This window comes from Pezoporus wallicus, unplaced genomic scaffold, assembly GCF_028554395.1.
Source record: "Pezoporus wallicus isolate ANWC-B61680 ecotype Strahan unplaced genomic scaffold, APGP_CSIRO_Pwel_v1 contig_3486, whole genome shotgun sequence".
Classification (NCBI taxonomy): Eukaryota; Metazoa; Chordata; class Aves; order Psittaciformes; family Psittacidae; genus Pezoporus; species Pezoporus wallicus.
In genome coordinates, this window is record NW_026642292.1 from 6,731,517 (window position 1) to 6,746,572 (window position 15,056).

At 49.4% G+C, this 15,056-nt stretch overlaps 1 protein-coding gene across 1 annotated transcript; it reads left to right on the forward strand.

Moving 5' to 3' along the window:
• Positions 1-1,853: 1,853 nt before the first annotated feature.
• Positions 1,854-5,482, forward strand: NFKBIA (NFKB inhibitor alpha). The gene is made up of 6 exons (XM_057428423.1): positions 1,854-2,225; positions 2,567-2,675; positions 3,189-3,399; positions 3,878-3,966; positions 4,084-4,344; positions 4,798-5,482. Exons 1-6 carry the CDS (start codon positions 1,954-1,956, stop codon positions 4,843-4,845), a joined length of 990 nt encoding a protein of 329 aa, XP_057284406.1. The 5' UTR covers positions 1,854-1,953; the 3' UTR covers positions 4,846-5,482.
• The last annotated feature ends 9,574 nt before the right edge of the window (positions 5,483-15,056 follow it).

Genomic DNA, 15,056 nt, shown 5'->3' on the forward strand with positions numbered 1-15,056 from the left:
TGCTGGCAAATGCTTCCTAAAAATAGCCCTGTCCTTGCCTGTGAGAGCAACTGGAGGTCACTTATAGAAGAGGCAAAGAACTCACTTTGCTCAACTCGGTTTCCAGCCATCACAGCGAGGACGGGAAGTTTTAAAGTTTAATTTCTGTGTGGTTCTAGCAAAACCCCAACTAGAGGCAGCATGGTTGGGCTTGATTCCCCTGCTAGTCAGAGCAGGAGCTTGCTTTCCAGCTCCCATCCTCTTTTTTTTTTGCAGGGAAGCAGGTAGGAGGAGATTCATTTGTTAATTAAATTTCCCCTGCCAATTTACATTACAAAGGAGAAATTGTTGCAAGAAGCTCACAAAAGTTTCATAACCCTTAACCTATTAAAGAAAGAGTTGTACGGCTTTTTTCTAAACCTGCCCAAAAGCACCATTGGGTTGTCCCAGCCCAAGTGACTAACAGCAAAAAAAAGTTCAGGAATGGCACAGCTGGGCTGAAAATCAGGAACATCTGCTCACAGAAAGTCAGGCGTTCGCAGTCTCCTCTGGCTCCCCCTTTCATCTTTGGATTTTCTCATAAGTTCGTGTTCAAAGGGATGCCATCCCATGGGAAAATGACAAGAAAAAAACACAGACACTTACTCAGATAAGCCAGCAATAGTTGCAAGAGAAGAAAAATTCTTCATGGGAATCCCCCACATCTGAGAAGTAGAAGCAGAAATTCACCAGGGAAAAATACAGTGCTTTCAGCCCCACAGACAATGCCTTTTATCCATGTGGGAGCCTGCAGTTATCCAGTTTTCATTACCCACAGATGGCACAACAGCAAAGAATCATTAACAACGGCCAGAGAAAGTAAGAATAACAGCAGAAGGTGTAATTTTTTTCTTAAAAAGGTTTGTTCTGTTATAGAAATACAGCTTTTGAAAGAGGCCTGTTTAGTCCTGTGCCAGGCCTGGATGTACAGGACTGGCTCAGAATTCTCCTGCTCATTCCAGATCCCACTGTACTGAAAGAGAAAACACTTCCGTAGCAGAGACGAGAAATCCTCTGAACGCTGAGGCAACACCTGCATACTTGCAGGTCTTGTGACAGTGTAACACCAGCAATGTGCAGTATTACTTAAATCTCTCCAAAAAGCCATGCACCCCCAAGCAACAGCAGAGCAGACTTGCAGCATGCTGATGCAGTTGCAGCCTCGGCATTGACCTGGGTAGTTTTGGTTCCCCTAACTTCTTGCATGACCTAGCTACCCTGGGCTAGCTACAAAGCCTGTTCTTGCTCATCAAACTCCTAAGGGAGTCCCTCTCACCAGCCCTCAGAACGATCCTCCAAGGGTCAGGGATCTGCTCTCGTGCAGATGAGGGCAGTGGAGGAGAGCTGTTGCACTGCACTGCACCTCATGGGTGGTGGAGCTTCTACGAGTGCGATCACCACTGCTTTGTATGCTTGCACACTGGCCTTCTGGCCTGAGACATCCCACAGCCCCTCCTAGCAAACAGCAACTGGTGGAAATTCGGGGGGGATGCAGGGTGCCCTGCATGGTGGGGCCCAGGGAGCAAGGACCCCTGCAGCGAGCAAGGGGCCCAGCAGCAGTGCGCACACCAGCAGCCCCGGTGAGGAGGGTGCACCGGGAGCACCACGACCTGGCAGGGCAGGGAAAGCCCCCCGGGAAAGCCGGCAAGGGGCAGCTGCTTGGGGCGCTGCAGGGAAGTACCGACGGGCACGCCAGGCAGACGAGTACTTCCCCCTGACGTGGATAAACGCCAACTCCCCTCCCGCGGCGGAGGGGAGGGGAGGGGAGGGGTCGGCTCGGGAGGGGCTGGCCCGAGCCGATCCGCCCTCCCGCCCTCTCTCCCTCCCTCCCAGGGGCACCAAGCAGGACCAGACCCGTCGGTCAGGCTTTGAGTGGCTGGAAATTCCCGTCCTCGGTGGCTCCTCCCCTGCAGAAATCCCCTGTCCGCGGTGTATATGCGAAGCGCCGCCGCCGCCGCCGCTCACTCACAGCAAGCCGCCGCCATGATCAGTGCCAGCCGTTTCGCCGAGCCGCCGGTTATGGAGGGCTACGAGCAGCCAAAGAAAGACCGTCAGGGCGGGCTCCCGCTCGACGATCGCCACGACAGCGGCTTGGGTTCCATGAAGGAGGAGGATTACGGGCAGCTGGTGAAGGAGCTGGAAGACATACGCTTGCAGCCCCGCGAACCGCCCGCCTGGGCACAGCAGCTGACGGAGGACGGGGACACGTAAGTGGGGGTTTGGGAAGGTGGGGTCGATGAGCATGGACGTGGCGGGGACATGGCACGGTGGGAACGGGACAGGATGTGCTGCTGGCGGGGAGGCGCCGGCCTGGCGGCGGTGGGGAGGGAAGGGAAGGGAGGAGGAGGAGGAGGAGGCCGGAAAGTCCCTGGAGGGGCGCCAGGGAGAGGCGGCTCCGCGGCGCGGAAAGCCCCGGCCGCCGAAAGCCCCTGCTTGCGACACACGCGCATGACCCCTCGCCGGCCCCGCCTCCGCACTGGGGGGTTTAACGTGGGGTTTGAGAGGTTTGACGTGGGATGTTCAGGTTTTATTATTTCCTCCCCTGCAGTTTTCTCCACTTGGCGATTATTCACGAGGAGAAAGCCCTGAGCCTGGAGGTGATCCGGCAGACGGCCGGGGACCGTGCTTTCCTGAACTTCCAGAACAACCTCAGCCAGGTACTTGCACCTCCGCAGCCCCAGATACACATCATCCCCTGCCACCCCACAAAGGCTCTCTGGGGAACTGTCCCCCCCACCCCCAACTTCTCTTTTATTTGTTAATCAATGGAATCAATTAAATCATAGCCTGCTTGAATCAAAGCCTGCATTCAGGCAAGTCGCCAGCTGGCTCCAGCCAGCGTTACTACAACACTTCCTCTACCCCCAGAGTGGCACTTAACACCCGCATTTTTCAAATGTGATGCGATGGGTTGCATCCCTCTTTACTGGGATGTTAATGATACCTTTCATATAGATTGACTGTTGGGTATCCGGAGAACCCTAAGTTCATCACTTCCAGACTAAAGGTCAACTCTACAATATGTTGGGAAGCATAAAGAGCTGAGTTCATGGGGTGTGATTTTAACTGGGGGCACAAACCACCAAGCGGTTGAGGGGTCTGTCCAGCCAGATGTTGCTGCCAGGTTTGTGGCATAGCTTACAGGTCTGCTTTTTCTCTTTTGCCTGCAGACTCCTCTTCACCTGGCAGTGATCACTGACCAGCCTGAAATTGCTGAGCATCTTCTGAAGGCTGGATGCAACCTGGAAATCAGGGACTTCCGAGGAAACACCCCTCTGCACATCGCTTGCCAGCAGGGGTCCCTCAGGAGTGTCAGTGTCCTCACTCAGTACTGCCAGCCACACCACCTCCTCGCTGTCTTACAGGCAACCAACTACAACGGTATGGGCACGCTGCTGTACATCGATGTCGGGGTGCTGTGCTGAGGTTAGGGTTGGTGTTCCATAGAGCCCAAAGACCTCTGGAGAGGTGGAGGAGGATCATTACGCTTGACTGAGAGTTGAGAAGCCCAAAGCGCACAGAAGTGCCTTGAGTTCTTCAAAATGTCACTTAGAGGCCTCCTCACTGTTGATTATTGGCTCTGATGGCTTTGAATTTTGCATTTTTAGCAAGTAGGTCTGCAGAACTCCTTTTTTCTTGGGTTGCAATAAGTTGCACTCAAACACTGGAATGAAGCCTCTAAGAAATCTTTCCAAAATCCAACCCTGTTATTCATACTTACTGGAAGCTGGAAGGCTCTTATGGAAAACACCCTTTTGCCATGGATGAATCGCATCCCATCCTATTATCTTGATTTTAACTGAATACTAGGACATGAGGTTAAACTTACTCAAATTTTCCCTTAATTTGTGTTTTGCAGGACATACTTGTCTCCATTTGGCATCTATTCAAGGATACCTTGCTGTTGTTGAATACTTGCTGTCTTTGGGAGCAGATGTAAATGCTCAGGTATGTAATGTATACAGTGAATTTAACTGAGCTGGGCTGTGTAATTGTTAGAATCAACAGGTCTGTCACAGACTCTGGTTTTCCTAACATGCCAAACCTTGCGCTATTTTCATGCAGGAGCCATGCAATGGGAGAACTGCACTACATTTGGCTGTCGACCTGCAGAATTCAGACCTGGTGTCACTTCTAGTGAAACATGGGGCAGACGTGAACAAAGTGACCTACCAAGGATACTCCCCGTATCAGCTCACATGGGGAAGAGAGAATTCCAGCATACAGGAACAGCTGAAGCAGCTGACCATGGCCGACCTGCAGATGTTGCCAGAAAGTGAGGATGAGGAGAGCAGTGAATCGGAGCCCGAATCAACAGAGGATGAAGTAAGTAGCTATTTACGCCTTTTCAGGAGAAGGGCAAATCCTGCCCTTTGTAGGTTTTCTTGTGGTGCTCCAATGATCTCTTATCTATGTAACAGATGGGTATAAATTGCCCATAAAGTAAGATTGCACTATCAACCATCAAGCATATAAATAGAAAAAGAATAAAAGGTAAAAAATAACCTGAGGGAATGTTGCTTCATGCAACACCATTCTGTTTGCTGATATCTACAGAATCTGTGAAATAAAATTCAAGTTAATGGACGGTTTACTCCTCCCTAGCATTTGTTTTTCTAACGTTCTTAGTGCTGTTAAATGGCAAATGTAACCATTTCAGTGTAGAAATTTTCCACACTGCTGAAGTCAGGGCATGCAGAATTTGGCAGTTAGCCCAGAGTGGATACGATACTCCCAGTCAGAGTTTTGCATTAACAGCCTTTTGTTTTTTTCTTGCAGCTTATGTATGATGACTGCCTTATTGGAGGACGACAGCTGACATTTTAAGGCAGAGCCTTCTGTGAAAAGAAGTGACTGTGCACATATGTATAGAAAAAGAACTGACTTTTCATTTAAAAAGAAAGTCACAATGCAGAGGGAAGAATCAGGAGGGGGATACTACACTGCCCAGCAAGGAGCACATAATTGTGACAGGACGGTTCCAGATTCTGGCCTGTGTTTAAATACAGGAGTGGAATATGTAGCACCAGTAGGGATCTGTGATTATGCACACCATCTGATAAAGAGCCACACAGCCAGTCTTCTCAACCCTGTGAAGGTAGCTGACTACACATCTAACCTGCTATCAGCAAGCTCTCTTGTGGCATCAAGTACCACAAGGAATGAGTATCCTCTCATGACAAGGCAGGCATGTACCAGCACCCCATCTTCTCAGAGACTGTGTTAACTTGTGTTGGGCTGGTGGCACTGCCTGGACTTACCGACCAACCTTAGCTGCTCCCAGTGTTGTGTCCCAGGCAGAGGAGTCAAGCCAGGGGACTGGTGACCTCCTGGCTGTTACGAAAAACAGCAGTAATGTTAACTGTGGGCATTGGAAACAGTATGTTTCACACAATGTGTGTCATAATAGCTACACTTTTTAGCAATTGTATATTGTGTAAATAGTGTACATTTTTGTTTATAATTATTTTGGTACCTGTGAGATATGTATTTATTAAAAAAAGATTACCTGGTTTGTGAAATGGTTCATTGCCCACCTCATTGTCCTGAGATACCGGGGAACCCACCTGCTTTACTTTTCAAGAAACGTTCAACACCTTGTAGACCGATGGGGTCACAGGCTCAGGGGTTTGAGGTGGTTTCAGCAGCAGGAACACATCTAAGAGCGTGCAGCTCCCAGCTCTTCTGCTGCAGCTAATTTTGGAAGATGTGGGTGGCGTTTCCTGTGCCTGTGTCGGCAGGTGGGTTGTGGGGCTGGGGTTCCCTCTCTGACACCCAAGCACCAGGTCGCTGCTTCTACAGAGGGGCTCTGTAGCAGCATCTACCCGCCTTCATGGCACCTTTTGTTCCACCTCCAGTACTCAGCAGCTCCTGCTGGGACTTGCTGGTGGAGGCTGGAGTTTGCAACATTGCTTGCCCTCTTGTTTATCACCTGGCCCAGCTCTGGTTTGAACTTGGACACCTTTGGATTTTCCAAAGGGGATTTCCGCAGGAAGAGGGAGCACACACCCAAGAACACGTGCTGGGGCCTTCCACCCCTGAAATTCAGGCATGGGGCCTCCCTACCCTTCCTGCTGCAGAAGTTACAGCTCTTCCTTCTCCAATGCAGAGCAGTGGAGGATGCGGTTTTAACCCACTTCAGTTACTCCTGCTTGTTTCCCTCCAGCATTCTAGCTGATGGAATCACTTTGCTCAAATCCTCACCTGCACCTAATTATCTGTTGGCAACACAGGACTAATTGTAGCCACAGATTTTAACCCATTGTGTGACTATGCAGAGGGTGGGTTGCATAAAGGGTGACCATACTCCATTCCTTCTGTGCTGTAACCCCCTGGATGGGGATGGAGCATGGCAGAGCTGCTGATGCAGGACTGAGCTCTGCCAAGAGTGTTGGCCAGAGGACTTGTGTGCTGCTGGCACCCAGCCCAGCTCAGGCCACTGGAGAAGGCCAGAGTTCCAAATTACACAGGGACACCCATTCCCTTTTCTGCTCTGCTCTCCCGAGGTGTTCCTGACACATGACCTGCTCTAAGGAAGGGTCTCTGGTATGAGGAAGAGCACCGCAGCCGGCTGGGTGCTTCCTAATTTGCATGGGAGCCAAAGGCCATTGTGGAAAGGATTATATAAAATTGTCAGCCTGAGTCATTTTTATTTCCCTTCCACTCTCATTGCATGAGCATAGCCCAGGTTTATGCACTGGAACTTCCTCCTGACAGACAGGACCATGCCTGCCTTGCAAACCTGCAAAGTTTTCCAGGTTTGGGGCTGGGTAAGAATCTGCCAAACTCTTCTTCTTCTTGGGAATTCACCCTGCCCTCCAAGTGGCCATTAAAACTCAGCTGGGATTGGGAATGGAGGGGGGGTAGGGGGGTGGGATTACCACCTGCTGCAAAGAATCCCGAGTGATTTTCAACCTTTCTTGACTAAACACAGTGTTGCCACTGCTGGAAATAAAACATACAATGTTCCTCTAACAAGCTACGCTTTAGTTTCCCCTTTGCAAAACAGAAGCTGGAAATGCTGCCGAGGCTTTGCAGAGGCATTCACCTGCTATTGGTATCAGTGTTGTGGAAGTGCTCATGTACATGGCTGGCCATACTATGCAAATATTTAAATAGATACCATCTGAAAGCAAATTCTTTTTATTCAAAGGCCAGAGGGAGTGAGGAAAGAGCAGCTATCACTAGTACCAGGTTGGTCAAGTTTCAGAGACAGCAGAAGGTTCCCTGCTGCCAATTGCAACATTTAGACAAACAGTATCTCAGGAAGGTTCTGTTACAATCTTGCAAGGATGCTATAATGACTTAATAAGTAAAGCAAACGCTCTACTGTACAAGGAAGTTTTGCAGCTAAACAAATCATTGCTCAGGTACCACATGCTGGTTATGCCACTGTTTGCCTCCGCCACTCATGCAACAGTAACCCAGTGTGGTATGTGGAGGAACCATAGGTAAAGCAAGTAGGACAGAGATGAATGTGAGAGTATGTGTTTGTTAGCAAAATAGGTTGGGGCATGTCATGTATTTGTGCACTGCTAACATGGGGATATGCAGTGGGGAGTTTTGCCTGTTCACTTGATGACATAATGAGCTCAGCCACTGTTGGCCACCCCCCGCATGCCCAGTTTCAAATGCGTGCCCTTAACTGCTGCATGTCCACCCTGTCTCTGGGCTTTTCCACACCTATGTCTTCAGAAAGATCTGAGAGTAGTTTTGGGGATAGCCTGCCTTTAGGCTTTCGTGATAACCTGCCTTCTTGGCACTTTGGCAGATATGTTGCATGGTCCCATTTGCAGGACTTGGAGCAAGAACTCCTTATGCGTTTATTCTGCCAGCATCACTTTTTCCTTATTCAGCTGCCATGGCTGCTATTAGCAGAGCACAGTAGCTTGCTCTCACTTGTCTTACTACCAGTGTTTCCCTGTGCTCCCACAGGGTTCAAAATTCTCTCCCAGCACCTTTGTCACCTGCCCTGGCTGGCTCAGCAAGCTCCAAGAGTAGTCATGCTGCTGCAGATCAAGGTCCTCTGAAGTTCAGTTTTTGTTTCCTGCCTTTGACCTTCTCTCCATTAGTCTCCTTCCTTTCCTCAGCTCCTGACATGCATGTGTCCTCTGCTTTTACTGCCCTTGTGTGCGCCTCTGCCTGCTCTTCTCTCCCTTCCAGGGTGAGCACCTTTCCTCCCTCTTCTCCTGCAACACCAGCTCACCATGAAATCATTCACCCATCATGACAATGCACAGCATGAGGCTACATTTCTGTTTTCAGCCTTTCTCTGCCGCCCATTCTTGTAAATCTCTTTGATAATCCCACAGGGATATTCCCATACTTCCTTATATTGCACACAAAGAGCTGAACTACCCATTCCTTCCCACACATTCCTCTTCCTCCTTGCACTACAGCTCCCTGCAGAGCTCCCTCATCCCAGCCACAACCCAGGGGCCACCTTCAGTCCTTGCCCCTCAGCTCACTCAGCATGAACCCTGGACTTCTCAAGAACCTTATGGTGGTGATTGATAGATAAAATGCAGGCTGTCAGGTCAGCAATGGCAGAGAGCAGAGACCAGGATCTGGTTGTCCCCCAGTAAATTGGGAACCCTTCTCTTCCATTCACTGCAGCTTTGGAAAGTGTTAAAAGCAAGGGCAAAAGGCAGCCCTGCACCTAGAGACTTGCACTGGGAGGCTGTGTCCTCCCACTAGCTCCAGCACCAGCCTGACCTTTGCAGTTATGAGCAAAGACCTTTCACCACTCTGCCCACCTTCTCACTCCGCTGCTCTCGGGTTATGGTACAGTGTGCTTCTCGCATGCAGCTTGGGCTGTGTGAGCCGCTTGATGCATAGGTGGGTGTCTCAGCTCCCTCAGCAGAGAGACATGGGATGGGTGGCCCTGGGGAGCTGCCTGCCTGCTGATAGGCTTGGCGATCATGAGAGGCCACAGTTCTAACTTGGGTGCCTTAACTCCTGCTCTCCTCCTCCTCCTTCAGTCTTCTGACATTAGAAAGGGGCTTCCTATTGACTACTTCATATTTTACACACCAAGAAGAAATGTAGGACCAGACAGGGGCCAATGGACAGTGTTTACCAACCATGAGCCTGGCATCCAGCTGCTGGGCAACATCCACCTGCCTGCTCCAGCAGGGCTTGATGCACCAGAAGGCAGCGAGGTCATCAGGACCCTTAACCTATACCCAAAAGTGGCAGCCCACTACTGCTGCCTTTGCCCTACAGCCTCAGTTCATATTTGGATGAGCAAGATGGTTGAGTGAGGAAAGGAAGAGGTGGAACTAGCAACAAAACCTGGGGAAAGATTGTGATCTCTGAGGAGAAGGAGAAGTATAATTTGTGAGTTGTTTTAATGGAAATATCTTCAATGTTGGTGGATTTTAGGCTGGGCAGGGGCTCAGCACAGATCATTTTTCTGCAGGAGTTTAGCTGTGGAAATAATTAAGCATCTGGTGTTTCTAGAAAAAAATATTGCAGAATGGAGTTCAGGGATAGCAGGGAGGACCCTTTCCCTTGAAGAAAGCTTGGCCTCACTTCAGGGGAGTGGAGGAAGGGCTTTTCCAGCATTACTGTGCTCCCAGTGCCTGTGCTTTGCTGGAGAATGAGAGCTATGTGGGATCTCAAGGGATGAGGAAGCAGGAAAGTCCTGTTCCCTTGCACAAGCCAGGGTGGCATACACTGCTGTGACCCCCACTACACAGCCTCTCCCTGTCTCCAGCCTGTCACAGCTCTGGCACCTCACACCTCTACGATCCTTCAGGCAGCTCTCTGAAATACTAGCATCAGGGCCAAAAGGCTCCCTTTAAACGCTGACACATTTATCAGGGCACGATGTAAGAAGCCAAAGTCTGGAGGGGTTGAAGCCTCCCTGAACACCCTGGAGGTTTTCCTGCCCTTCCTCCCTCCGCTTGCTCCAGTGTTCAGATTTTCCCAGAATAGTCTCCCTGTCCAATTTTCCAAACAGGACTTTCCAGTCCCTGTCAGAAGAGAGCTGGGGTTTTCCCTGTTCACTCCTTTCTGGAACTTTACCCCTTTACAGCAGCCACAAGCTATGGCACTAGGCTCCATTGCCTCTCCAGCAGTGGGAGTGCAGCCTCTTTCCTGCCCACCACCAGCCCCAAGGCTTCCCTGCTCTGAAGGAAGAGGCCTGCACCCTTTTAATTTCAATGCTTTTCTTATTCCCAGTTTTAGCTAGTTCAGATTCATTTTCCTGCCTACCTTTCAAGGGAAGCTCTCCATCCCTCTAGCTGAAAGCAAAACAAGAGCAAATGTGTGCAAAGTGTTGCAAGAAAGAGCCTTAAAACACAAGTATTTTTAACATACACACACACACAGTGAAGGGCACACAGCTACAATTACAGTGTGACAATTAACCCAGTTAATTATTAGCCCTGGATTTCAGTAGCTTGGAGGAGGGAGTTTCCTAAGGCCTTGCAGAAGATCTCTGTAAGCATTGCTGCTCTGCTTCAGCAACTCTCCTTGTTTGCACTGGGGAGGGCCCAGGGGTCAAGCAAGACGAAGCCCCTTGGAGGAGGACTGACCGGTGGTAAAGGAGAGCCTGTGGTGCTCCCTCATGCAGCGTGGGAGAACCGTGTGGTGGTTCTCCGCATGGGAAAAGGACCCAGTCAAAGCTCTGTATGTGTGCTAAGGGCTGTCAGCCAGTAAGAGTGGCTGCCCAACCCATGCAGCACACAGAAATGAAACCACCCTCTTCTTTCAGATTTTCCTAAGTGGATGGGTTTCCATTCCAGAGTGCATCAAGACTGATATTTCTGTATTTCATCTAAAAACTCAGATCTGAATTCTGGAAGAAACTTCTCCGAGTCATTTTGCCCCAGCAAGCAAACAAGCAAGCCCTCCCCCAGGCTGCATGGAGACTCCTTATCTCAGGCTGTGCCAAGCATTGCTTGGGTAAAACCCTCCCAAGGAGGGGGATTCATACTATCCATTCACCCCAAGCACACTTGACCTCCACCTCCTCTCAAACACCCTATTTAGTTTCCTGAGCTGTAGTAAAACATCTAACATCGTCCATCTGTCCATCCACCCCAGACTCTCCATGCTCCCATCTTTGCAGTCCTGAACCCCAGCAGCCGCAGGCTGATATGTGTGATGCCAAACAACTAGACTATCCCACTGAGGTGAAGGAAAGCTCACAGACTGTCATGTCTCCTGCCTTACCAATCACTCTCACAGGACAGAGTTCAAACCTGTGGAAACTGAAATGATTAGGTGGAAATGGGGTTAACTGGCAGTGGTGTGGGAGGGTGGCAGGCTTTGCCTGCTGTCAGTTTAAACAGGTGATCAAACAGCACAAGAGCATGGCCAGTAAGTGTGAAATGGCCAGAAGGCAGAGGGGAAAATATCAGCAGTGCCACCGGGGTATGAAAGCTAGGTGAGATACCGCTGGCAGCAGACACGGCCCAGCAGCTCCCCCAGCTCAACTTTTGGGGTGGCCTCATCCCCTTCACATCCAGCAGCAGCATTTTTCATGCAGAAATGCTTAAACTTAATGCCTCACAGCATCCTCCCCTCTGGCTCTGTCCCAGGGAAAAGGATGTGAGCAGGTCCAGGAAAGGCCAGGACTTCTGGCTAGGACTGCCTTCTGCCAGTTTCCGTTTTCCACACAGCTGACTCCCAGAGTGATCCTGTCACTCACTTCCCTCTGCAAGCCACTTTTTGCATCTGAGGGACTTGTTGAGTAAGGAACTGATAAATCTTCATTTCCTGTTTCAGAGACATCTGGGCAAAGTGAGAAAGGGAAACCATGCAGGTTACTTGGCAGTGAGCTTCCTTCCATCAGCAGTTCCAGGCACACGGTGGCATGACAAAGCCTTCCTAGGCATGCTCTGGGAAGCCCCTTCCTAAAAAAAGCCATGCTGAGGGGCAGAAGACATGAGGACCGAGCTGCATCTGTGCAGTGCACAAAATTAGAGAAGAGCATCTCAGTAGAGCATGTGGCAGCTCTATGCTGCAAGTAGGACCAGACTTTTCTCACAAAGACTTGCGTGTGCAAAAGGTGTGACCACAGCATCCTTAGAATGAGTGCCAGTATCTCCAAATTTTCTGCTTCGAATTTGAGGACAAATAGAATAACTCAAAATAACCAATTGCTTCCATTTTGCAAAGGAAATGTTTTGCTTTCCTTTGTTTCAGCCAGAAACAATGTATTGTTTAAAAAGAATAGTATGACAGAAATCGCACTGAGAACTTCCCAGCTGAAAGAGAATTTATTTTGTCTTTTCTTACTCACTGGAAACTTTGGATGTTTGTTTCCTCACTCACCTGAAAAAAATTCTAGTCCTAAGCTTTTGCAGTTGCGACATAGCAGAATTTCCTCTCCCAGTCTTCTCCTGAGTCATGTGAACTACGCATACCTTCAACCTGGGGCTTACCGTGTCATCTCTAAAAAGCCAACCCCCAAATTTGCATGCAATTTCCATCTATATAATAGCTATTAAACTCCTCATGCTTATGTAGGGGCACATCTTCACTTAGCCTTACTGCTAGAAGTCTTCCATCAGGTCTGCTTAGCTGCCTCTCGCCATCCCAGCATCTACTCTCCTCATATGCATATATCCTGTCCCCTCTACTCATTGACTTGATCTTTTGACTGCTCTAAATACACCACATAAATTCAGCTTGCAGGAGATGATATTTTCAAAATTGATCTTGAGAGCATTCTTGTGCTGAAAATTTTGGGGCTGCAAATCAATCCATGGCAAATGTATGGCTTCTCTTGAGGCACTGGAATGGGTTGCCCAAGGAAGTTGTGAATGCTTCATCCCTGGCAGTGTTCAAGGCCAGGTTGGATGGAGCCTTGGGTGACATGATTTTGGTGTGTGAGGTGTCCTTGCTCATGGCAGAGGGGTTGAAACTTGATGATCTTAAGGTCCTTTCTAACCCTAACTATTCTGTGATTCTGACACCAACCAGTGTCCTGCTGCTGAAGATTTTGCCCATGACCTAGACCATGTCTGGAGACTGATTCAACCCAAGGCATGAAGCCAATGCACATGACCCAGGGAGTGTTAGGTGTTTCCCACGTAGATGCTTTCATTCAGCAGTAAAGCAAACGCAGCTTGGTGTGTCCTCTTCCTGGAGGCAAGTCCCTTGCATTGTAAGTGTATTCGTCATGAAACACCACTGCACATGGCTTCTCAACATCATCATAGGAAAAATGTTATCTCTGCAGCCATTCCACTTCACGGAGTTTACAGCTGGGCCCTTGAATGATGTCGATAAAAGTGCATGTTTGTTATAAGCATAGGATAAGGACAGCTCTGTGTAGCCTTATTAATAATTTTGCTTAATAGCACCTGAAATACCTTAATCTTCAGTCACCAGAGCATCTGAGTCCTGTCTCTATGTATAGCAAAGAAATCCTCTGGGAGCAGCTTCCTGTCAGGTGGTGGCAAGCCTCCCACCATGCTGCATTGGTGAAGATGCTCTGCTGTGCAGAAGGCTGGCACAACACAAGTGGGCCTGTCCTTCAGTGCCCCTTCCCACAGGTCTGCCTGCTGGTGCTGCAGGGAAAGAGACAGCTTTTGTCCCAGGTTGGATGTAACCCTGGCCCAGCACAGAGGTGAGGAGGATGCAGCACTGCTGGGCCCCATCTCAAAAGGGGATTTTAAGAGTGAACCAAAAAGAGTGTACCCTCATGGTAGGGCAGACTTTTCTATCACGTTTCATCATCACTTAGCCTGAAAAGCAGTGCTGTGACACACACGAAGTGGTTGCTGTTTGCTCCTGGTGGCAGCTCCACCCTGTCCAGAGGTGGCCATCGCGTGCAAGTGCTCCTGGTGGCAGCTCAACCCTGTCCAGAGGTGGCCATCGCGTGCAAGTGCTCCTGGTGTCAGAGCCTGGAGGTGTCCCCGGCCCTGCAGCACGCTGGTGCCTGGCACCCCAAGCCCTATCCAGTTAGCTGTCAGGGACCTGCTTCAGCAAACCACAGGAGGAAGTCAAAACCAAGATGTGTGAGAACAGTGAAGTATGCAGAGCACGGTCCTGCTTAACCCCATCAATCTGTCGGTGTATGGGAATCCAGAGTTCAGGGCATAAATCACCAACAGCAGATGTAAGCAGTCATGACAATGAGAAGAAAGCAAGCTTCAAAATGAGGTTAAACACAGCAAATGTCACCCTTTAAAGGGTTAAAGCAGAGAGGCACCATGTACCTTCAATCTGCTTACCATCTCTGAGCTGAGCCTCCAGGAGCTCTTCAGAAAGGAAAGAGCAAGCTGGTGCAGAGTGACTGAGCTGCTTTGCATGGGATTTCATTTTACCTTTTTTATGAAGCACTGGTGAGAAAAAGAGGCATTGATGGTAAATGCAAATATCTGGAAGACATCAAGGCCTCAGCAGGGAACCTGAGCAACTCTGCAGTCCCTGAGCACAAGGATAAGGGAGCTGTGTGGTTTGAACTTATGATTGACAGGGATCTTGCTGCAATGACTGACTGCTTTCCTGGCTGGGAAATAAGTCCCTTTATCCCATCAACATCAGTTGGGTTTTTTTTGGTTCCTACTCAGATTTGATTGAAATATGTACTGAAGATCTGCTCTTAACAGTGAGAGCTCAACATGCACAGCTGCTTTTGGCATTACGAGAAATGTAGAAAAAAGAGGAAATTATTTGAACTGTGTGCATGCAGCATGAGCTGCATTAAGCTGCAGATAGGATGATTCTTCCCTGATGTACTGCAGCAGCTGCACTGGTGTCACTCTCCTACTGACAGATAAATTATTTCTTGCGCAGCTGTAAAGATATACCTAGTGAACTTGCGACTGCATAAACGCAGAGCATCTCCCTTTTGCTAACTGCTAACCTGCTGGGCCATCTGTCCCTGCACAGCACCACACAGATCTCATCTGTAACGTCAGATATGCTGCTGGCAGGTTCTGAGATTCCCCGGGAGGGGCCTCTGTGAGAGATGTGTGCTTCCATATCTGCCAGCTGAAGCTGCAGATGTCCCAGGAGAAAACCTCTGTGCAAGAAGCCAGGCTGATCAATACCAAAGGAATGAGAGAGAGGGAAGG

Excerpts from the sequence above, each read along its gene's own strand:
- NFKBIA (XM_057428423.1), top strand. The coding sequence starts at position 1,954 with ATGCGAAGCGCCGCCGCCGCCGCCGCTCACTCACAGCAAGCCGCCGCC. Across the intron at positions 3,400-3,877 it reads ACAGGCAACCAACTACAACG|GACATACTTGTCTCCATTTG; the intron begins GTATGGGCACGC and ends TGTGTTTTGCAG. Across the intron at positions 4,345-4,797 it reads CCGAATCAACAGAGGATGAA|CTTATGTATGATGACTGCCT; the intron begins GTAAGTAGCTAT and ends TTTTTCTTGCAG.